Source organism: Amblyomma americanum, chromosome 2 (assembly GCF_052857255.1).
Source record: "Amblyomma americanum isolate KBUSLIRL-KWMA chromosome 2, ASM5285725v1, whole genome shotgun sequence".
NCBI lineage: Eukaryota > Metazoa > Arthropoda > Arachnida > Ixodida > Ixodidae > Amblyomma > Amblyomma americanum.
The window spans coordinates 42,046,676-42,070,998 of NC_135498.1; the positions used below are offsets into that span (position 1 = coordinate 42,046,676).

The 24,323-nt window shown below is 45.7% G+C and overlaps 1 protein-coding gene across 2 annotated transcripts; it reads left to right on the top strand.

The window, feature by feature from the left end:
• The first annotated feature begins 10 nt into the window (after positions 1-10).
• Positions 11-23,951, top strand: Flo2 (flotillin-2). 2 transcript variants are annotated; one of them, XM_077654051.1, is made up of 9 exons: positions 11-363; positions 4,315-4,396; positions 4,803-5,017; positions 7,414-7,646; positions 8,345-8,464; positions 9,621-9,835; positions 12,278-12,461; positions 14,067-14,213; positions 18,863-23,951. In XM_077654051.1, exons 1-9 carry the CDS (start codon positions 315-317, stop codon positions 18,893-18,895), a joined length of 1,278 nt encoding a protein of 425 aa, XP_077510177.1. In that variant the 5' UTR covers positions 11-314; the 3' UTR covers positions 18,896-23,951. The 2 variants fall into 2 exon arrangements, with proteins under 2 accessions (XP_077510177.1, XP_077510176.1); XM_077654050.1 differs by lacking the exon at positions 18,863-23,951 and having other exon boundaries at positions 153-363; positions 14,067-14,345.
• The last annotated feature ends 372 nt before the right edge of the window (positions 23,952-24,323 follow it).

A 24,323-nucleotide genomic window follows, 5' to 3' on the forward strand; every position in this document is an offset into this window, starting at 1 on the left:
CTCCCCTCGCTAAATCCTCGCCGCATGAGGAGTGGGAGTTGGCCTGCGATTACAGCCGCCGCAAACATTTTCGGGAAAAACCCGCAGGAACGCCCACTCACGCTGTGATCTTCGCATCGGATACGTAAAACGAAACCCTGCCTCATCGACACGCACAACTCGCGGTGCATTCGACGCCGGTTACTCGATGGTGGGACTCGGCGGCAGATCGTGGTTCGACTGGCTCCCCTGAGTGGTGGCGGCGGCGTCTTTTGTCCGAGCAGTTCTTTGCAACACGATCCCTGCACGCGGTGCGGCTGCTCGAAGGATAAACCATGGGCAACATACAGACTGTTGGCCCCAACGAGGCCCTCATAGTGTCCGGTGAGCAGGTTTTCTTTCCCTCCGGTGCGTCCACACTGTCCGCTGCTTCTCCGCTATGTCTGCGCGTACGGAAACAGCCGCTCCGACTAGGCCTACTCGTAAAATAAACAACGGATTACGGTTTCGCTCTTGTTGCTGCTTTTTGTCAGCTGTTCTCTCGCGCGGGAGGCGTGATAGCGAAAGTGCTGCTTTCGCCAGACGCGCCGACCCGAAGAACGTGACTGAAGCCGGCGCAAACGGAGCTCTTGGCGCGCGCGTTGGTTGACCTGCGAGCGGCAATTGACACGCGTAATAATCTCGCGCGCTTTTGTGGTCAGCGCATGTTTGTTGTTTCGTTGGCTCGCTGCGCATAGAAACATTGGCCGCGCGGTGAGGAACCGAGAAGAGCAAATAACGGTGACGAAATGAGGGCGAAATCATTGAGGCCAATCGGCCGCGGGTCGACTCTGCAACGAGTATTCCTCTGTTGGTTGGGCCGATAAGTGGCTCTTGTACGCGGGAAAGCCAATTTTTTTTGCCCGCATTGCGTATGTGCAGGCGCAGATTGAAGCTGTGATGGGCAGCATCGTTTGGCTGCTTGAAAACATGTTTCTTTCGGACCAGCTGTTGCGAAACTTTGTTCCATTTAGCTACCTTCATTTAGCGGAGTACAGCTTTTGAAATGGCTTGTCGTTATGCTCGTGCACATGTGTAAAGAAAAATTGAACAGCGAGAAAAAATGAAGCGAAACTGTCGGTGAAGGACGCGCGCACGCACAAGGTTATCAAGGCCGAGCCGGCCGCACCTCGGCACGTGGACGTGTTTTTGCTGCGCTTTTTCCGTCTGCCAAACATGCATCAGCACGCGCCAGCGGCCAGTGTGAGCCGGATCGAAGGCTCACAACCGCTGGAATGCGCAACCTGAAAAGAGGTGAACTGAGTGCGCGTGGACTCGCGTATACAGTCGAAACTCGCTTGATTCGAAAGTGCGGTCTATCCGAAATGGCGGTCCTACGAACGTCAAGGGCATTAAAGGGATCCCCTGTTTTGAGCGAATTTGCAGCCTCATTTGAGTGCGAGTTGTCTGTAGTCAGCTGTATGTATTGTCCATGTAGTACTGAGGCGGTGGTCGGTAGACCGCGGTACACTTTGGAGGGAGTGTACAGCAAGACTGCATTGCTGCGTGCAGGAGTATTGCTGGTGACAGTCTTGCTACCAACTTCCATCCCTCACCTCCATACATTTCCCTCAGAGTGCAGCGTCAGAGGCGAGGGCTCTTCTGAGCAGTCTGACTGATGGCACATGAACAATAGCTGCATCCATTATGCTGTCAGGCCTCCTGTTGGTATGGGAAGATGGGGGGGGAGACCAATTAGAGACATTGCTGAGGAAATGAGAGCTGGTGCAAAAAACGACAGAAGCACGAAGAGACGGGACATGCACCATCCTGTTTTTAATGTGTTCATCTTCATTTCTTCAGTCTGTTTTCACTTCATCTGAGTCCCATAATGGTCAACTCTCAAACTGAAGGTCTGCTAGACAATTCTCAACATGCTTTGCTTTTCTTATTTTGTATACACCTGAGCAAGATTGAACGGCAAACGCTGGTTACCTTCAGGCTTATTAAGTGTTAGAACTTTTAAAGAAAAATATGTGCCAGGTACAGAGCAAAGGAAAGCTTCTGCAACTGTGTACCTCCACGTTTTTTTTTTTTTTTTGAGGTAACCATTTGAAGAAGGGAAGGACCCTGTGGCAGTTGGGAAGCAACCTGGATTTCTTATTCTTTTCTTTGCCATGTCTTCTTGCCTTTCTGTGCCAAGTAGCTTCGTCATGTGCACTGATGAGCTTTTTCTGAGGCATGACTGTCATTTTAAAAGCTGCCTGCTTCAAGGCATTCTTTTTTGTATTTATTGTGTGGAAAATCTGTGCGTGGGCATATGAGCACATGGTTTTGTAAGTGTTCTGATTCTCCTGGCCATAGGTGCCCTTGTGTAAGGGCACCAAAGCATAGGTGGAAAAACGTGCCGTATTTAAAATGAACACTCCGTCTACTGACTACTGCACTTATTACTTGTTAGACCGTGTACCAGGAACAGAAGACATTGAAATGAGAAGAAAAGGGGGAAGGGGAGGTGCTGAATGTTTCCGTATACAAATAAATGTCCCCAACCTTTGCTTTGTTTCTCGTTCCCTTTTTGTTCTTCTCGAATTAATGATGGGCAGTTTATGAGCACATTTGCTCGTTAAGTTGCTCATAATATTTATTAAGCAAGATTTCGCCCTGTGGAGTTCACTTGTTTGAATGAACTAAAGTCCTTAGTCTGTCTCCCATTGTTATATTGAATATGAGTCAACCTTATCTCTGAGAAATATTCTCCAAAACAAAGCAGACAAATTTATAATGACCAAACTATTATCATCAGAGAGCATGTAGTTGTTGCTGTGGCCTTATATGACCTAGCATGCTGCACCAGTTGCTGAGGCTACTTAAAACCCTTTCACTTTCCCTGCTTCTTTTGAGAAAAAGAAGCGATAGGCGTGTGTTCGTCTCTCTGATATAGGTTATGCACATGCACTCGGGTGCCATTTGGACTCACAAAAGTGAAGTACCAGACAGTGAGTTATCATATTCTTATGAAAGCACTATTTTCAGCGCTAGAAACCATGCTTCGCCAACTAGCCCCACAACATGCTTTGTGATATGAAAGCACTGCCTGCACCTTTCCAGTCTGGCCATGGTAGAGATTTGTGGGCTTGGAATTTTGTTCTCTTATGAAATTATGGGCTCCCCTACACTTGGTTCTTGGTCTTGATGTGGCTGCTTACTTGGGGGTGGGTCAACCTGAATTCATGGCTGACCTAAACTTGAATAAATATCATAGTTCATGTAGGTTATTATCTATGGTCATGTGGTGCTGACGAGAGCGGCAGGCATACGAAGAAGCTGGTAGTAACTTGCCTCCTCGGGCGAACTTGCGCCTGTAAAACGGAACACTCAGTGGTACCAATAGCTGCCAGTGCACTTAAGACCCAAGCAAAGAATCGCTCTCTACCACTCTCAATTCAAAGATGGCAGCAAGCAGACAGCTATCTCAAACATAAGAACTGCTGTGCGTGATCATAAACATACTAGAGCACCCTGGTTGGTTCTTGCGTAACAAACAGAAAGATATAAGATGATGTTGACCTGTGTGAGTGTTAGCACTTCAGGCTAATAAAGTGATATAGTCATTTGTGGGAGGCGATGTGGAAACAATGTGGGAAAAGCAAATGCAACAAAGCTCGACAGCAGTATTGCCAAACTTCCTTCTGAAGAGCAGATTCCCTGCATATTCAAGCATTCCAGGTGACCAAATCATAATGCTACAGGCCTTGCTGTGCAATTTTTTAACTAATAAAGCTGGAAATTGTCACAGCCTCATCAGCTGCGTTAATGTACCAGCGCCCGCAGACTGGACAGAAACGCTTGAGCGCATGGCTTGGACTGACATTAGCGCCGCTGAGTGCTGGGTCTGGCACCATGCTGCATGATTTTTGTGGCAGCTGATGGTAGCGGGTTGTCTGCAGCCACCTTAAAATGGTCTTTGACCAACTGGAAAACACTTGGCAGCTCAAGCCGTGCTCTCAAGTGTCCATATTAAGTCTGTGGGCAGCGGCGCACAATTTAGCTCATTAGTGACTTCATACTTGAAAAGAACATGCAAGAACACAACAAGGTGAAGCACATGCAGCACTCGTGTTTGTTCGTTGTTGGATGCCGTTTTCTCCTGTTTCCATTAGTCTGACACTGATTTGATTTCAGTTGTATTCATTCTATCAAGACAGCAGTGATGTATTCATTTTGTGACGTATGTATTCTTTTCTTTTTTTAATTTTCTTTTTCTGCATTGTATATGGCATTCTGTACTGCTGAGTTCTCGTGATGGTTTTGCACCTAGGCATGTTTTAAATGTTCTTGGTTTGCTCATCTCAGGTGGATGCTGTGGAAATGCTGGCAAGAAAATGGTTGTTGGTGGTTGGGCATGGGCATGGTGGCTGGTCACAGATGTGCAAAGGTGGGTGCCCAAGCATGTCTATATTTGTTGTTGTATATGCACTCGTCTATGTTAGAACACGAACTCGTGAGTACTTGTGTTCAGGGAGTATAGTTATTTTGAGAGTAGTTCTGGAGGTTACAGGTTTCTTATTCCAAGTTTAACACACCTTGTTGGCCATCTTTTCATATGTACTAGTCTACTTTTGTTCTAAACATGCACATGGTGCATTTTTCTGAAAAAGCATAAATGCCTGTCAAAGAAGCTACTTTCTTCAAGATTACTGATGAGTGAGGGGCAGTAATGTTACTGCTCTATTTCTGCATGCTGAAGTGTTTTCAATGGGGCCGCACTGACACCAAGAAGATTGGCATTGTGCTGTGACTTTACTCTTTGTTTCTGAGGAGGCTGCTGCTTGCTCTTTCAGGCTGTCGCTAGAAGTGATGACACTGACGCCTCGTTGTGAGCATGTGGAGACATCTCAGGGTGTCCCACTTACTGTGACTGGGGTGGCACAGTGTAAGGTGATGACGGAGAAAGAGTTCCTCTCCACAGCTGCTGAGCAGTTTCTAGGCAAGGAGGTGGAACACATCAAGGGAGTTATTCTGCAGACACTCGAAGGACACCTGCGTGCAATTTTGGGTGAGTTCTGCTTTACCTTTCAATCCTTGACTTGTGCCCGGAAGAAAGGACCAGGAAAGCCTGCGCACTTTTTTCATTGTTCACATGGTTGTCTCATTTGTGTACTAGCGACCCACAGCATATGGTTTCATTTCTATTAATTGGCAGTTTGCTAGAATAGCATAGCTTCGCTTTTTTTTTTAATGGTGCTTATTGTCTTGTAGGGTCAGTGGTGCTCTATTCATTTGTCTTATCTTAGCATTACACTATATGCACCTCTGTACTTTTTATATTTGGATTTATGTGCCCTTTCTTCCAAAGTTGTCTCACCTCCTTCAGATGTTGCAGGGGCTAAGCAAGCAAACGGAGGTGGCAGAGATAATATTGATAGCACATAGAACAGAAACATGCAAGTAGTATCGGAAAGATGAGACACAACAGGCGTACAAATGTTCGAGCTCATAGAAAATTTGTAGCTAATGAATTAGCGGACCATTGGAGTCCAGAGTAATTGCAGTGCTTCATGCATCTGTAGCGAAGTTGTGGAGGTGATACTAGTACAGTTTTCTCTGTGTCTCAAATTGTTGAGAAGTTGTCCTCCGGTAGTGTGACGTCCATCCAGAGGGCTGTGAAAACAGTTGTTACTTGGTCAGAGCAATGCATTAAACTCTAGCCACACCCCTTTGCAAAGTATGCCACGATGTTTTAAGAGCAGCACTAACTTCAAGATGCGCTGCTGACCTGCTTCCAAAAGTCGGTGACATACAAGCGCAACAGGTCTGCCTACAGTTTGTAACTACAGGCACCAGCAGCCCGTAGCAAAGTGCTGTCATGTTTCATTCATGTCATGCTGTCATGTGTTCCCTTTTGTACATACACTAGAACCCCTCTGTAGTAAAGTGACTCTGACCTGCAAAAATCTTTACTATATCAGTTATTGGCGATGGCATGGCTCTGAGGATGCTCTCTGGTTATTAATTGGCTACTTAGTAAACACAGGATTGCTTTATAAAAGAAACGCTCACAAATACCTTCCATCCTGCTTTCATTGTCCCTTCATGTGATAATTATTTATTTTCAGTTATCACATCTCATGTTATCACGTTTTCGATTTTGTTTACGTCTTGTGGAAGTTACCGAATTGCACAAACACAATGCGGCTACAAATATAACGCGAGTTTGATTTCAAGCGAAAGCCAAAGTTTTGCGTGAACACGGCGCCATTTTCCGCAGCCTCAGCGTTGTTTAAGAGACAATAGTTTAGAAGCGCGCGCGACAGTCGAGGCACGGCGGTACCGCTCACGCAGTGCAGCTGCACCACCGCTTCTTGCCGCCGCGCTTCCCGGTGCTTCGCGCTGCCGTGCTGCGAATGTTCACCCTTTTCTTCCCTTCCCTACTCTTCACTGCACATCTTGTGTCTTTCTTTTTTCAGCGACCCGCGCCGCCTTTTTTCTGCTTTCATAGCCAGCGTTATTTTTTTTTTTTCCGTTCGCGCTACGCGCTTTGCCTCAAAAGCCCAAGGACTTTCGGAAGTTGGCTTCTCCTCCCGACTTCCGAGTGTGGTGGTGAAGCTATCTCAAAGAGCACCGTTTTATCGTCTTTCGTATCTGTGTGCCTTCGAATGTTGGCCTCGCGCGTGCCATGTTGCCATCATTCAGCGGGAAGTACGTCGCCACGGCCTGACACTCTTTGCTATGGCTTTTTCTTTGAAGAAAACCTTTACTATAACCGAAAAGAAGTGTAAAGTCATCTATGGAAACCCAAATGGGACCGCAGTTTTACTTTACTATATCCGAATTTGCTATCACGGGGTTCTACTGTATTACTTGCACCTGTACGTGCTTTATAGTACAAAAAGAAAAAAAAATGGCTGACATTTAAGCTCTGCCTTTAAGGGCATGACGAGACAGTGGTTCCTCTTGTGTACAGACACACACTGTTTCCTCTTTCACAATCAATCATTATGTGAAAGGCTACACGACATACATATAAAGCCCCGCTTTAACCAAACTGTATGAACATGCCTATGTGGCCTAGCTGTAGCATGTCTGACTCTCAACCCAAGGGTCAGGGGATGCAACGATGGGTCTGCTACATAGGAGCTTGAGAGGCAACGCTAGTAATGTGAGCCGTCTGCTGCGTGTTTATATGAGGGGGAGGAGGAAGGTGGCAGGCAACGACCCGTGCGCTTGACGTGCTGCTTGCGGTTGCTTCGATCATTGAAGATCCCATGCATTGCTGGTGTGGGAGCCTATGGGAGCCTATTTTAACAGCCAGTTTTTCGACCAATCCGGATTTTTCGGTAACACCGACGCTGGCTTTTCTGCATAACAAGGCCCTTGTGCTGTTGTGTAAAAGTGCGCCACATATCTTGCATTGCCAGCCAATTGATATGTCAATATGTATGTACTGTGCAGGCACACTCACAGTGGAAGAGGTGTACCGGGACAGGGACCAGTTTGCTTCACTGGTGCGAGAAGTTGCAGCTCCAGATATTGGCCGCATGGGCATTGAGATCCTCAGCTTCACCATCAAGGATGTCTTCGACCGGGTCGAGTACCTCACGTCGCTGGGGCGTGCCCGCACCGCGGCTGTCAAAAGAGATGCCGACATTGGCGTCGCCCAGGCCGAGAGGGACGCTGGCATCAGGGTGCGTGTGTCACTGCATCTTGCTTCCCTGAGCACGACCCTCAGTGCATGAATGCACAGGACAAGAAACCTTGCTCTCTAGTGCAACACTACAGTGCTGCAGACGCCTCTAATAGCTTAGGGGCTGATTGCACTGGATGCTGGCAGCATCCAGCATAACTTTCATGCAAAAGTGTGGTGCTGAATTCTTGAGCTTAACTTGGAATGACAAAAGTAGGTGGAGCACCTGTGCTCAGTTCTGCACTAATGCAACCAGTAAAGCATAGTGGATTATAGTTGTTCCCGTAGGGTTTTCTATACAATTTTGCAGATTCTTAATTCTGCATCTGTGGAATTAAAATTTTTTTGCAGCAGAAAGTTAACGTTATTCATACCCTATCACAGCCCATAGCAGCTTTTCCAACCTAGCCAGATACTGCCACGTTCTATATGGCAGCAGATGTCGCCTTCTCTCGAAGCTGAAATCTGACAGAAAACTGGGTTTCCTTTTCTTTTTCTTTTCATTTGCTATCCGTTTACTTTCCTATTTCAGTCTGAAATGTGGCTCAGGCTAAAAGTATATGAATGTTTACGTCACGCTAAGTCGTGCATGCTGTTTTGACGCGAATACCGAAGCTGGTGTGCTCACACTGTGCATTGTGCAACTGTTTATACCTGTTCTCTAAAAAAAAGCATTTGTGTGGTATTCCTCTGCTGTAGGAGGCAGAATGTGAGAAGTCTGCCATGGATGTCAAATACGGTGCCAACACCAAAATCGAGGACTCTCACCGGATGTACCAACTACAGAAGGCCAACTTTGACGGCGAGGTCAACGCTCGGGTAAGTGAATCCAACAGGGCAACTCTGCTCGATTGTCTGGACACTGCATTGCTCATTAGCTTTTCGATTAACAGCCTTTGATGAAATCTCGAAAAGAAAAACCTTTGTCAGACATTGCCATCCCAGTTAGCTGGTTCCGTCCATTGACCTTCGTCAATTGACCTTCATATTAGCCCAGTGATTCTCTGTCATCCCTTGCTGCACTGTAGGAGTAATGAGTCAGATGTAGCTGCCTGGCATGAATATAACTTTGTGGGGCCACAGATTTCACAGTAGTGTCTATAACTGAAGACTTTCCCCTTAGCAAATGGTGTCAGTGTCATTCCATGTTGTGATGAGAAACTCCCACGTTCACCTGCTGACCATTGAGAATATGTAGGTGGGTTGGGGAGTGGGTATGTAAAAGCATATCATGTAGCAAGTTGGTGTAAAAAATAAATCCTCGTGAATAAATTTAATGGCTAGCTTGAGAAATATTGCAAGCTAGCTTGTTGTTTCAGTGGCGATGCCTAGTCAATAATGCAGTACTAGTAATATGAGATGCATAGCAAATGCTGGTCATGTGTCCAGTATTTGTTCCGTGTCCTCCCATGTTTAGTGCTTGCAGTATGCTTGCTAGAGGACAATAATTTACTATGTGCAGTTCGCTACGCTTCCCCCTGCACACCCCTAGAAGTCTTACCTTCTGTCAAGTTTTTGTCAATGAATCAGGAGTAAAGATCTGCACTCTTGGAATAAGGTCATGAAACAGGTGCAATAATCACTACTATCACTACTTACTGGCAATGAACGAAACTTCCTAGCTCCGTCATTGTTTAGCTTTAGAATTTTTTTTAGCTTTAGCTTTAGGTTTACCTCTAGCTTTAGATTACTTGCTGGCAGAGCTGAATTCCGTCAAGGCACAGCATTCCTGCATGTGATTGTTACAGCACACTTTCTATGTTGTTCATAAAGAGGAAGGAGTTCTATAGAATCTTCTAGATGGCCCTTCATCCCACATCCCAGAATCATTTTAAAACTGAGATTTGTCTGCTGAAACTTTGCAAACTGAATATTGGGTGCATCATTGCTGTTGACATTGCCCATTCTTTGTGCACTAGCTTTGTCAGAATGTGTCAGCATGTGTGTTCATTATCTTTCTGCTTCCTCCTCGCAGAAAGCAGAAGCCCAGCTAGCGTATGAGCTCCAGGCAGCCAAAATGAAGCAGAAGATCCGGAACGAAGAAATTGAGATTGATGTCGTGGAGCGACGCAAGCAGATCTCCGTCGAAGAGAAGGAGATCCTGCGTCGAGAGAAGGAGCTGACGGCCACCATCCGACTGCCGGCAGAGGCAGAGGCCTACCGCGTGGAGATGGTAGCCCAGGGAAAGAGGTGTGGCATTCACTTTTCATCCTGTCCTCCTGCACACCTAAGGCGCTCTCTGTCTTATTCACTAAAGTTCATCTCTACACTACAACCATAATTGGCCAACTCTAATACACACCCGATTTTCATTTTCACAAAAACAGAAAACGCATAAGTTGTGCGAAAGCCGTAAGTGACACCTCCATGGTAGTGATCGTTGCTTTCATGCTTATTTTTAGCCATTAACGCCCCAAGGCCCTTTTCGTCTTCTGTGCCTACCTTGGCATTTGAAGTGCAACAATTCTTGAAAGTTTGTTGAAGCATGGAAAATGGGACAGTGCCCTGTGCCTCGACCGACCATGCATTCATCCCATCCACTGACATGTTCTAGATTTGTGGCTCATTGTGGATGTATGTGAGCTATTAATCAGTTGCTTGCTGTGGAGTGCCCAAACATGATCTTTCAGTTAGTTGTTCATTGGCTGCACACCTTGGAAGTCAGTACTGCCAGGTGTCGGCACTGGTCAGGACCACGTCTCAAAAATGTCGACTGAAGCTGCATCTATACTCGGTGGCAGCTTTTCCTTAGCAATGAAGTGAAGGCTACAGGGGTCGAGCACCTGTAACTGTGTCATTGGGCCAAATATTTCAGCCGCATGGTGATGCACCTCACCGCTTAACCGCTTAATGCTTTGCTCTCTCCACGGTGCTTTCACTCCGTCGCTATTAAAGTTGGCGCACGCCATCTGTGGAAGCTTCTTTTAGCAAGATGTCTAGAAAATTCGCTGCAATCAAGAGAACTGTTTTTCCTTTACTTCCTGATGTGGAAAGTTCGCAGTTGTGTTATAAATGCGCCTTTAGTAATGAATATTCACAAAGTGCTACAGTTGATGAGATTTTTCGGACTGTCTAGGGACGGCTCAAACGACCGAAAAATGGGGCAGTCCGAAAGAAAACCACGAACTTATTGCCAGTATGCCGGAGGTAGGGGGTCAGTTGTACTGCACACATTCTGAAGCTCCTCGTGACTAAATTTTGCCACGCATCATGTGCACAGACGACCGCTTTCACGAGCTCGGCCTGGCTGTGCTGCCCTCGGCATGTTGCCGATGAACGCATGGGTTGGGACAAACTCTAGACAGAAGAGCGAACACGCTGCTGCGGGAACTGCGCTGCGCCCGCAATACGATGGGCCCAGAACGAGAACGCAAAGATGGCGAAACAATAAGAACCGAGAAACAGCTGAAGCTAGCACTCCGTCAGCGTTAGCCTTCGTCATTAGGCCTAGAGACTAGAGCCAAAATTGACATCGTATCCTGCGATATGCACTCTGCGGTGGCTTGCGTATAGTGCAAGGCTTTTTGCCTGTCATCTAAACGCCAGTTGTTTACAGTTTTACGATAGAAAAGTCTGGGTTGCGGGGAATTTTGCCGCGGGTACGCTGATCTCGCTTTGAAATACACCACCATTTCCTTCCGCACTCGCCGTCTCCGTGAAGCCGTTCGTCCCCCACGCGTTTCGCTGCTACCTCTTCTCATATTCGGGACGAAAGACTCGACACAGATGAGTTCCATGAACTCTGACTATTGGTCAAGTTCGTGTGGTGGATGACATTCAAGAACAATACGAATTCAAAACCACGCGGACGCAATGTGCCGACTCGGGCGCAATTTCAGCTTCGCAATTTAAGAGGCTCCCTTAAAGCTTGAATTTCATTTCATTTGATAGTTTTTGATCTCCTTTGCAGTTTGAATTAACGAGGTTCCACTGTACCCATTATACGGTGGCTTGAGTATTGGCGATGAGTACGAACGAGGTCCGAAAAATCTAGCAGTCAATTGTGGTTCGTCCAAAATTTTAGGCACTCTTACACATTGGCTCTGTGGGCCATGTTGAAGTGCCGCGAAAAAGTCCGAATAATCAAGCATGTCCGAAAAATCAGGCATTCGAATTTTCGGTCGTCGACTGTATACTTTAAGAGGAACCGAACAACTGCAAGTGGGGACTATATTCCACTGCGTAAGAAGAGAGGGCATGTTTTGGCTCCATAGCCTCTGCCCCGTTGCCGGAAAAAGTTGTCATGGAGTATAGCATGGCTCCGATTTTGTATCCAGTTGTAACATAGGTGCCATTTTGAGGCTTGTCAGGGAAAAATAGTGCACATTAGAGCCTGGTAAATAGGGTAATTTGTCGCACAGTAAGGTTTCAAATTGCTTCTACTCGGCACTTTCAAGATAAAGTTGTAAATGAAGGCAACAAAACCGGAAGCCCACACTGAACATCATTTGTTTTACAAAGGCAACCCCAGGAAATATTATGTCCCGTTTGTCCTTGAAACCACACCAGGAATGTTGAAATCCTCCTTTATTGAAGCTGCTAGTTAAAATTGGTAAAGTCCGCACAAAGATTAGGCTGCCTGATTTGTTCTGTTTGCTCAAAGCTGCGTTGTCTTGCACCCTGTGACTGCAGGACACAGACCGTGGATGTGGCGAGGGCAGAAGCTGAGCGCATCAAGATGATCGGTGCTGCAGAAGGTTACGCCATTGAAGCCGTGGGCAAGGCCGACGCCGAGCGGATGCGCATGAAGGCAGCTGCCTACAAGCAATTCGGAGATGCTGCCATTCTCAGTCTTGTGCTTGACACCTTACCAAAGGTCAGCCGTTTCACTGTCCATGTCTCTTTCACTTTAAACAGCACGTACGAGAGGGAAAAATTGGAGGGAATTTGAGCACAGCCTTAAGGGTGTGGCGCTATAGCGTAACGGGTCAATTAATGCCCATATATGCGGAACTGGTCATTCTTGAGTTTGCATTCATAGATCCATAGATGCCTGGGAGTCATCTTACCATTCCTGGCGCAGTGGTACAGTGGTTAAGCGATGCGTCATAGATCTGCGATGGTAGGTACTGCCACCAATGGCTCTTGTGCTATCCAGCTTGCTCTTCCCGAGCAACCAATCGGTACTTTAACTGCCACCTGCCACTGTGGTCATTTGCTCACAATCCGATGGGCAGGTTGTGATGACCTCAAAAGGTCACGTGACCTAGGTGGCCCACCTGGTTGTGCCTCCGGGGATTTTTAGCTCACAACGCCAACGACTCCGGATTTTCTGGACAACAAGAGCTTTAACACTCTCCCTTTAAAACCAAGACTCTATGGTGTGCTGGGTCTCAGCTTCATTTTGTAGTTCTGTTATTGTCCTTCTCGGCTTGTTTTAAATAGCTTCTCTATCACCAGCAGCCGTAATGTAAGGACCCAACACTAGTGCGATTCTAGCTCCTCTGCTGTATTATTTATGCAGTACTTGCCTTTTGAGCATCAATATGTTTCAGGCGTAGGATAATGTGAGGCTTGTTCGCTCAGGTTTTTCAAGCCTGTTTTGAGTCTTCGCGAGGTCACTCGCTAGGGTGCCAATTCATTATGTGCATTATGTTGTCCCTGGATGGCGTAAAGTCTGATTGGACAATGCCGTGTTGATTTCGTCTCAAAGCTCTTGGTTCATGCGAAAGAATTGCAGAATTTTATTGGTGTTAGTGCAGTTTTCTTGCCTTTATTTATCACCTGCTTCATTTCTGGCCTGTTCCTGAAGCGAGTCGAATTGCTTGCACTGGGAGAGCAAAGTGCTATAGGACAGTTTTACAGGTTTATATGTAAGGCAGCTTAATGAGGCATCGAATTTTTTTATCTGCATTAGAATTCTGCGGATGTTTTTCATGGTGTTGCAGGAGTAAAGAAAATGTAAAGGCTAGGGTTGTACAAGTTTTGCGTCTGTTCCATTTTGTAAAACTTTCGGGGATGAGTTGTGTATAAGTCCGGAGCAAAGTGCTGCTCTTAAGTGACGGTATGTAGTGTCGAAGTGTCAACCTGCACGTTGAGTCAGACATGTTAATGCCTTTGAATGTATTGCTCATATTTGAGTAACATCACCTATACTTCGAGCTGGTTAGTTTGGCTTTGCTGGTTAGTTTGGCTTTGCCGTGACATTTGCCAGCAGCTCTTGTTGGCTGAGCCAGCAAAGCCCTGATCTTGCCATGTTCCCAGGCTCAGCCCCCAACATAGGCAAATTTTTCCTCTGAAGAGATTCAAAGCTGTCAGTCTTGTAGCCTACAGTGACTTTGATGTTGATTGCAGCCTTTGTATTGTTAGTAATCTGCCCCCAGGCAACAGATTGAGCTAGCATTCATTCACCACATTATTTCTTGCTGTTATGTCGTGCTGTCCTTGCTTCAGTGGCTTCGTTCTTATTGTGAACCTGCAGATAGCCGCCGAGGTGTCTGCACCACTGGCCAAGACTGACGAGATCGTGATGATCAGCGGGGAGGACCGTACCACGGCCGAGGTCACCAGGCTGGTCAGCCAGATACCCCCCGCCGTCCAAGCACTCACCGGCGTAGACCTCACCAAGGCGAGTGACCCAGCATTGCTTACGTGTAACAGCGCACTGCCACAGTGTGCCACTGTCATCTTAGTGCAGAATTACCTCTGCTTCATTTTTCAACGGCAGGGCTTCACTTTCTGTTGATATACAGTCGATCCCGGATATATCGAACTCGAAGGGGATCGCGAAATAGTTCGACATATCGATAATTCGAAATATAAAATATGCATGTCAAAAGCTTCTCTAACAACTCCACACATCTTAAGGCAGTTTCCCGATGTCGTGACTAACGGGAACTTACCGATCTGTGCCTCAAAGGCGCATAAAAAAACAAACATAGCGCGATGACCAGAGCACTTTATTTCAGAAGAAAAAAATCTGACCTTTGCTTGCTTTTTTTTCTGCACCATCAAGTTCATTAAGCTGTCCTCAAGGTTGTTGATAGTCTCCAAACGAGAAAGTCCAGCTCCTTCCATTGTGCCACAACAGCGGCGAATGACGCTGAAAGCTGATGCAAGTTCAGCTGCTGCGCATGGTGGTTGGTCCTCTTCGTCGGAACCTTCGCCGCTGCTCGAGTCTGTGTCCTCGTCACCCATGATGTCAGCCACAATTTCCGCATCAGTGCGATCCGCTACAGCTTGCACGCCGTCGTCAGCGCTGACGAAATTGCGTGCTGTAACGCCGCCTGGGATGGCGCCTGGGAATGCCGAGAGCTCGTGAAATTCGCTGTCCAGGCATCCAGCGTCATTGTCTTCACTGTCAAGACATCCGTCGTCTGCAGCTACCACAAAGCCTGCTTTGCGGAAGCAGTTGACAATTGTGCTTTTCTTCACGTTGTTCCAAGCACCAGCCAGCATTTGAATGGCTCCGAGGAGGTCCATCTTGAGCTCGATTCCTAATCGAAGGTTAATTAGGAGCCTCTGCACCAGTCGTCATCTGTACCCAACCTTAAACGCTTTCTCAATGCCTTGGTCGAGAGGCTGAAGTTTTGCCGTTGTGTTTGGCGGTGGTAACTTGAGGGTGATCTGCTTTAATGGGCAGACGACATGATGGGCCGAACAATTGTCAAGAAGACAAACTTTGCGGCCAGATTTCTCCAGTTCGGCATTCCGAACGCTGCGGCGACCGACGACTTTTTCTCGCCAGCCTCCACCCGTCGAATGATGTCCGTCTTTGTTGAAAAATCCAAATTCTTGCGTTTTTTCACGGCCATGGCTCCGGAACACGTGCCAAAAGCGGAAAGAAATACGCACTGCACCACACGAGTCTCAAGCTTTCGCGTTGGCCTCGTGAATAAAAGGAACAAAGCGAATCAAAAGACGCACCACTCCGCGTCTCCGCACTACCACAAGCCCAAGCTGCACTGACCTCGTTCGTCTCGCTCGCCAGCGGTGTCAGCCAACCAAAACACAGGAAACGGGCACCTGCGGTCAGCGTGGTTTCTCCCTCCCGCTTCCCTTTCACACCCAATTACTCTCCAAGTGCTCCTCGTCACGTGCCTTTTACCCACAGGCTCCTTTCTCAGAGTGCGGGGTAGTGCGTGTGAGATCGCGGGAACATTGCGAAAGCTTCGTGAGGAGAAGTGCACTTGCAAGGGCGGGGTATGGTGGGAGAAGCGCACTTGCCGGGGCGCAGCTCAGCACGGAGTTCGATACATCGATATGCCGGTGCATGGGAGTTCTATACATATACGCGAACAATAGCGCTATACTTTTGCATGGGATACCCGAGGGGATTTTTCAACTGTTCGATATAGGCAATAATTCGATATATCCGGGTTCGATATATCCAGGATTGACTGTAGTCAAAATTTGAAATGCAGTTTGTATCAGGCACCTTGTGGCAGGTTGCTATGCATTCGGAATATACCTTATGTCGAGCACTCTAGCACTGGAGTGCGCTGCAAACAAAATGACATCTGGCTGCAGCTTCTAGGTACCGTATTTACTCGAATGTAACACGACTGCGAATGAAATGCAAGTAAGGACGCAAAACAAAGTTCGTTTGATAGACATTGTGGCCGACATGTTTATTCATCTTCCTTGCTTTCGGAGGCAGAGTTCTCTGAAACGGAGTTGCTCTTTTCGCTATCGAAGTCTCGTGGTAACTTCTGCTGTATCAGTGTTGTTTGCCGCAGAGAGAATCCATTCCTCTTCATAAACGTTTGGGCCCACCCACGAGATGCTCTGAACTTACTATCTCCCGATCAACGTCTCTAACTTTCCACCGGATCAGCTCAACACTGAACCCCATGAGACGGTTGCGCTGCTCGATAATAAAGTCCGCCACTTTTTTCTCCGGCTCGACGTGATGGCCATGGTGAGGCCCAAGAAATCTTTTGCAATCGGGCTCACGTTTAAAAAAGCCCCTCCCGCTGCAGCCGCCACCTGCGGATGGTTGACTCGTTGAGGTCAAGTCTTCAACCTGCCCCTCAGCTAAAGGATCGCTTTTCTCTTGAAACGAGTGTCGTACTGAGCATGTAGCGTTGTCATCGTGTGCACTGAATCAATACCCCGTGAGTGACGCCACAAGAACACGACGCATTGAGCGCGAGGTCGCAATGAACACAAAAAAAATGACTCAGAACAACGCTTTGACTTTGGATGGATGAGGACTTGGCTTCCGTGGTACCCATGTTGCCAGCATAAGATCGCAAAACTGCGGAAACCGAAACCAAGCTGATTGCTTTGAAATGGCTGCACGGCAGCACTGCTTTAGGCCAATCGAAGTGTGGTATTCGATTATAACACTAGGGTAGACTTTAACGGGGAAAAGTCTGGGAAAAAAACTCTCGTTACATTTTAGTAAATACGGAACTTTGAGGCAACGCTTGTCCTAAAGCACTGCAACATACACGTATACTCCATTTCACTCTTGGCGCGTAATGTTGTGGAGGTTATGCAAATAAAGTAAAACCTTGTTAAGTTTTTAAAAATGCGTGAAAAAAAACTTATCTGGAGAAATGCATGATCCAAACCGCCTAATATTAAAAAATGTAATTAAAAAATGTGAAAATGAAGTACTCTTGAACTGACACTTTCACTTCATAAAACTGTCGATTAGGCTTTCTAGGCACAATATCTGAGCAGCTCCTTTTCTAGTGATTGCAGTCTGCATTTGCATTGTCCTTTGCACAGAAAAAACTTCGTGACACATTTGATCCCCCAATGGCAATGGTTAAAGCAGCAGCAATCTCTTGCGTGCTTTTTTTTTTATGCTTGCCTCATTTTATTAGTGCCCTGCAGGGAAGCCATGATGGTGGCAGACTGTCTTACCGTTTTTGCTCTTCCTCTTACTCTCTGTTCCCTCTCCGTTGCTCTCACCTCCCCCGCTATCCAAATCTCCCTCCCCGTACCCAGGATGCACGCTCCTCTACCCCTCGGGCACAGCAGAGCAGCAGCTGCGTTTTTCCTCTTCCATGTTGTGTCCACACAGCAATGGCCAGATTGTACGTTATTGCAGTTTAGTTTTGGATGCTTCTACCCTTTGCGTCTATGCACTGCAGAAAAACCACCATGGCAGGAGACTGAGATTGCACTTCAGCTCTTGTGTGCCGCCAAATTTCGGCCCACTCTAATAATTGCATACGTGCGTTTGGTCGCTGAACTTAATATTATACAACCAGGATTTGTCGAGATTTTGAATGCAGTAGCTGGGAAATCTTGTTATCTGAGAGCGTAATCGAAAGAAAAATAGTGTAACTCAATGGGACATTTTTACTGCCCATGATTTTGAGCGCATGAACCAGGAATTTATCAATGAGGTTTTACTTAATATGCCTGCAGAGCTATACCACTCTGCTGCATATCACTCATACCTCGAAGCCTCAAAAAGGGTTTTGACGAAAACATGGAGCGGCGCAAAACAACATACATGGCATTGCAAATAATGGACAAGGCAGTCATGTGTTCAGATATTGAACCCTGCGGTTATAATTTTCACTAATTGTGAACTCCTTTTTGGATGCGGAAAGAGTTGGAGCGAATTGGTATCGAATTGGTATGTCAGCCATGTATCACACCACTGCATGGCACTCTTACTTCTCTAGGTCTCGATGAGGGTGAGGATGAAAACGTGCCAAGAGGCGAAACAAAGCAGAGGAAGGTGCCAGTTGCGGTACTTTGAGCTTTGTTACAAAGAAAGGAACTTGTCTGCAGTTTGCACAGTGTATGTGAAACGTATTACATATCCAAGGCGGATGGACACGAGCATATTACTCGAACACTTCAGTTTCATCTTAGCTTTATATTTTACTGTTCGCTGTACACTGCTTGCGGCGTCTGTGAAAGTACAGTTTGCGTCATATGAAACGTGAACAAGACGGTGAAGGTTGGAAAAGCAAAACGCGAAGGTTTTAGCCCATAGAGAACGAATACTAATGCACTTGATTTTCCCTTGGATAACACGAAGACCGTTGCTTAGAAGTGTTAATGAATGCAGCCTGTACTTCTTCTGCAGCACCTACTTTTTCTCTGTTCTTGTGCTCACGTTGCAGTTAACCTATGTACGTTTTATTTAATTTGATGATCTTTGACACCTGTGACTGCACTGGCAGTGTGTCGCTGCAGTGTACAAAAGCATTAAATTGAGAACTGCATTACCCAGTTATCATTTTTATCAGCAGCGTGTTATCATTTTTATCAGCAACTTTTTTTTTCTGTCTCCTCAAATTGCAGATGATGTCAAAGATCCCCGGAGTGGCAAAGTAACCCCTTCTCGAAGAGATTCAGGAAGGAGGTGTAGGGCACCAGGATGGAAGCGAGAGCGTGGAGATCCTGCTGTAGCGTCATGTGTTGCGGTGTACATGCGTGTGTGCACATGTGCACACAATGTACGTGTGTGTGTTTGTGCTTGCAGTGTCGCTTTGTTCGCTTTGCCTTCTTGGGGCAGCAACCCAGCTAGTCGGGCATTCTCTGTTCGGCTTGACGAGACTCGCAAGCAGGGAAAGCAGGGAGAGGGGTAGACTCAGTGCACTTGCTGTATGCAGCAGCTATTTTGCATAGAAGAGTGTGAGAAAAACAAATGCTGTGTGCGTGCACCCGCAAGTGAAAGTAAGTCGCCTGAAGGTGCAGTGAACCAGAATGAAAAACCGTCTAGTGCCTCCAAACATCTTCTTGTTTTGATTGGACGGACACCTTCCCACAGTAGTGCGACTGCAGCACTCATGTCAGTGCTTTCTCGCGGAATCAGTAGTGGTCCTGGACACTGATCTGAAAATTTAATTGCGTTAAACCTCTGTCTAGGTTCTCATTCGTTTTGCTTCATTATTTTAAATCTCATCCTGCAAGTTGGAGCACTTGCTACTTGTTTGAATGGTAAATTTCAGGACACCCTTGTGGGTTTTCCTTCATTTATGCAACTTGTGCAATTATAGAAGCATTGTCAACTCTGTTGCATCTATTTGTGTTCTTGCAATTCACATCGCTGCCCCAAATCAGCCTCTGCAGTCTCTTTTTTTTTGTTGAAAGCAGTGTGCCCTTTGTACTAAAAGTTTGTGTGTTAGTACAAAGGCTTTTCTGTGTTCAGGCTTGAAGAACTGGCGACCTCGGAGGAATAGTGAAGTGTGCTGCAGCCGCACTACTGTCTAGCGCTAGACGTTTCCTTTGTGACGATTTCACATAACTGTATGCAACCGCTAGAACAAAGGTGTTCTTTACAGAATACTGATGCCAGGCTCTCGTGTACTTCAGTATCTGTGGGTTCGAAATTGCCGTCATGTGTGTTTGTCAGGTGCAGCTGGAAACAGCGCACAGATATTCCAATGCCAAGTGGCAGGCTAGCAAACAAGAATGTATAAATTTCCAGAAACTGGTACATTTTTCTCTCACTGATAGACTGTTTTTTCTATTCACCTTTTTTTTTTTGCACTATGTGATGCATAATCACTTCTGTGCACGATGTGAATAGTTCATGTCCAATGTACAGAATTTCTTTTCCCTTAGCCTGTACTGGTGTGCTGTAATTTTTACACAAGTTCTGCATGAGCGGTCGGCAGTGTTTGTACCGCTCGGACACTAGCATAATTCCTTTACAATACTCTCACGAGCAGCACCATGTGAAATGTCATTTGTTAGTACTCGCGAGAACATTGGCCTGGCTTTATCTGACAACAGTGGCATAGCTATTTTCCTTCTATTCTTTGAACTTCGACTCAGCAGCAGTCATTGAAACCAGCGTGTAATGTGTGTGTGTGTGTTCTCTCTTTATAGTGTCTTGGGGTGCAGCATACAGTTTCTCATTTTTGAAATCTCTTCTGACCTCGCTGAACTGTTGCAAAGCTCAGGCATGTGTCTCCAGAAGCTTACTTCTGAATTTGCATTTTAGCGACCCCAAGATTGCTGGGGTGGCACTTTTCAACATTAAGGCCTTAGTATTGATTTTTTGCCTATTTTTTTATACTTGTCAGTTGTTTTGCAGCAGGCCATGTTTTTGCTGTCTCATACAAGTGCCTAAGTAGGTTTATTGTTTGTGTTCATGTTCCGTAACGAGTATTCAGGGCAGTTTTACTTTTTGTACTTTCGAGTTCTTTTTGCCTCTGTACTTCTGTACCTTTACCTTGTTCCTGGTGACATTGTTTTGAAGGAAAAAATCCTATTTACACTTATTTTTGTTGTTGCCCTTTTTTTTACTTACATGGTTAGTTTCAAGTGTTTGTACCTGTGCTCATTTCACTTTTTGTACATCGCTTTACTTTGAGTGTTTTATTCATATTTTAAGAACAACAGGAGTCGTAATAAAAGTAATGTAAATGCAAGATAACTTTGTATGAATGCAGTTCTTGCATTATATAAAAGAAGGGTCATTTTTTTTGCGGTTTCCACTAGGAATAGAGAAACAGGTTTTCATGTCTTTGTGTAGAGTTCATTATCACTGTCATACTGCCAGCCTCAGTTGCTAAAATAAATTCCTTTAGGGCATTGTTACCTAATATACAGTATTAGTCTGTGCATTTGCAATTCCATTTATTGGAGAACACACATGTGGTCGTCTGGAGGTCACTTACAATTGGCCTCCAGCTCTTGGTTATTCTCCTATCTCGTCACAAAATTTCAAGAAAAGTGCACTTGGGCATCATTCTGTTGGCGCACAAAACTGTAGCTTAACAGTGCACCTGTACTAAACACAAGGTTTTGAACATGAAAACATCTTGCTCTGTATAGCTTGGCAATTTGATATGGAAATCATGGAATAGGGCTACGCAACATGCTAGACCTCTGAACACACTGTACTGTACCGACGTTATAGTCATTGCCTGCTTCGTGCACCTGGAGAATGGGGAATCCAAGATGGTGGAGGCAGACTTGGCGACTGCCACTGAAGAAAGTGGTCTTCTTTTTTCACTGCCAATGAGATACTTGATCGAGTCATTTGTCAATGTCCCAGTCATAAACAAGTTTCAGTCTTAGTTGTGCCAACGAATTTTCGCTCTTTTCACCATTAGTGGGTTTGCTGTCATGTGGTGCTGTACACACCTAAGATAAACTGATTGCTTTTGACTCTAGAATTGGCACTGCCCTGTGTATGTGGAATGCGTGTGCAGTCTCATGAAGCCCACGAATTCATAGCCCGATCATTTGAAGGTTTTCTGCTAGTACTGCTTAGCATCCCTCTGCTAATATTGAAACATAATAAATGCAATTCACTCTCTGTGCACATAAGAAGTTTCTACCGTGATGCAGGAAGCTGAGTGCTAGATGCTTGGGAAAGGCTATCATTTTTCGGTTCTTTCTTGATCATTCAGTCTATGCAGTGAAACTCCAGCGTTAAGGACATTTCATTCTGAGAAGCTGTGGTAGGAAATGCCCGGTAGAACTGCATATGCTACACTGCCAAAATAGAACAGAAGTTAGTGACAGTGTCTCAACTCCTTGCAAAGCAAAGGAACAATTGTCCTTGAGTTGACGCACGAAAATATGATTGTAATGCCTAGGCACCTTCTTATGAATGTAGCGTTTCTTTGAAGCTTTTATTTTTGAATCTTAGTTTATATCAAATTTTAGTGAAATTAAGGCTACCCAAATGACCTGCCGTCGGCAAGCAAGTGGCTGTCTTTGGCCTTACAAGCTGCAATGTGTGTTTGTCCACTTGCCAAATTTAGTGCACTGGTTTATGGTAGATCCCATTGACTGTTGCATTGCTAATGAAGGTGGATGTATTGCTTCCCTTGAAGCACTGGCTGGCTACTTAGCACTCGCACATTACAGAGGTGGCATATGATCATTGTTACTACTTCCCTGGCTCGTCCGATTCAAGCTGTCTTATCTGTAGATGTATTAGCAAGTGACATGAAATTTCGGGCAGGAAAGCACCGTAACCTGCTGCCAGAAGGGTAAAATGTTTACTGAAAGAAATGAAGACAGGTTTTCACCATCGTAACAGAAATCAGCCCTATGCCCATTACATTGTTTGAAATGTGCGCCATTGGTATTGTCAAACATACATGAAATCATCAAAGTACAACTTGCCCGTGCTTTAAGAACACTCGTTTATGCCTGCCTTCTTAGGAGTGCAACAGTAAGTGCTGCCAGCTTGCTCAACCCGCAGTTGCTTTGAATTAGTCTCTCAACACCCTGTTGATGAAGGGACCGTATGATTTAATTGGCATGTTGCACTAACTCGGTGAGTAAATGCTTTGGCTCATTTGTTCCAGATAATGGCGTGCCTTTCTGCTTTAGGAGAAAAAAAAAAGCACCTCAATTATGTCAGGACAAGTGCAAGGTTTCCTGGGTGCTGCTTAGCACTTTGGTCAGGAATTGCGGATATCCGACACCGCTTGCATTTGTAGTGTGTGTATGAAGCAGCTATCTACTGAGACAAGTAGCAGAAGCAATGATTGGAGACTTGTGCAATAAGAGTATAATCGGCACACGCAGAATAGTGAAATACTTGTGTGATGAGGTACTACTTTCCTGAATGCCTGTATATTGAACTGACCCTGCTCTCTTGCGCACAAACATGTAAGAAAAGAATTCTGATGCACACTGTTCTCTCAAACAGCCTGCAGTAGAGCACAGTGAGAGTTTAATTCATATAGTGTGACAGGATCTCATCATGTCGCTCGATGCCCAGTGGTTTTGCAGTTCCTGAAGTCAAACCAACATTCGGACAGCACCACTAGTGCTGTTGCCCCGCTTGTATGTTTAAAATTATTGAATACTTTTACTGCTACTTCTGACACTGTTCATTGGAATCTTTGATGGGCAAACGTCAATCGCTCTGAGTCCATCACTGTGATGCAATTGGTTCAGGCAGACTGCTGCAGCCCAAACAGGCATTCACTGTAGCCAGCGGGCTTTGTTTCTCAGTGGAATGTATAGCTTGTTCTATTTTCGGTTTCTGTACGAGAGCTTGGGGTTGTGCAAATATTGGAGTATTCGAGTACTAAAATATGCCATTAAATGCAGCCCAAATCACGCAGTGTGAAATTGCGCACTTCCGTGCATCGTCAAAACCATGCTTCAGACACTGCTATGCCCAACAGATGCTAGGAAGCTGTTTGGGAGCTTTGTTAACTAGTGAGGCCGGTTTTAGTTGCCTGTAACCATCAATTTTTTTATCACTTTCCAGCTTAAGTCGAAACCTGCTATATTTGCACACCTGCAGCAAATACCTCTTTCACAACTGCCACGCAACATTGTTCATGTGCTTGCATACAGGTGGCACTTTTGAGAGTTGAAAGCAGAAAAAAAAAAGTGTATGAGAGCTCTGCTGCATTGCAACTGCCGCTAATGTGAAGAGACAATAAACTACATTTTTGCAGCTTTCTCCGAGTCTTTTCTTTGACTGCAAGTTTTTCTCTTTAGGTTGGAAGAATGAAATTTTCCTGCTGCCTTTGTGCCTTGCAATAGAGGTATGTGTCAAGATCTTAAGTTAAAAAATCTGTGAATTATTCTACAGTCAAGCAATTTAGCCATTCCTGCAACTGTTTCAGTGCAGGTTGAATTTTTCATTACATATAGCAGTTGCTGCTGAAGTGAGCGAAGTTGCTGAAAAGACGTTTCAACCAATTTCTGACCAAGAGGGCATGTGCCTGCTAAATGGAGATTTCTCTTTAACACAAGAAGGACATTGACCAATGCCAGGCTGGCAGTACCACATAAAGGCCTGCTGTATAACTGAAATGCCATGTTTGGTAGC

Coding starts and splice junctions, on each gene's coding strand:
- Flo2 (XM_077654050.1), top strand. CDS start 315: ATGGGCAACATACAGACTGTTGGCCCCAACGAGGCCCTCATAGTGTCC. Junction 4,397..4,802: donor CTGGTCACAGATGTGCAAAG/GTGGGTGCCCAA, acceptor TTGCTCTTTCAG/GCTGTCGCTAGAAGTGATGA. Junction 8,465..9,620: donor ACGGCGAGGTCAACGCTCGG/GTAAGTGAATCC, acceptor TCCTCCTCGCAG/AAAGCAGAAGCCCAGCTAGC.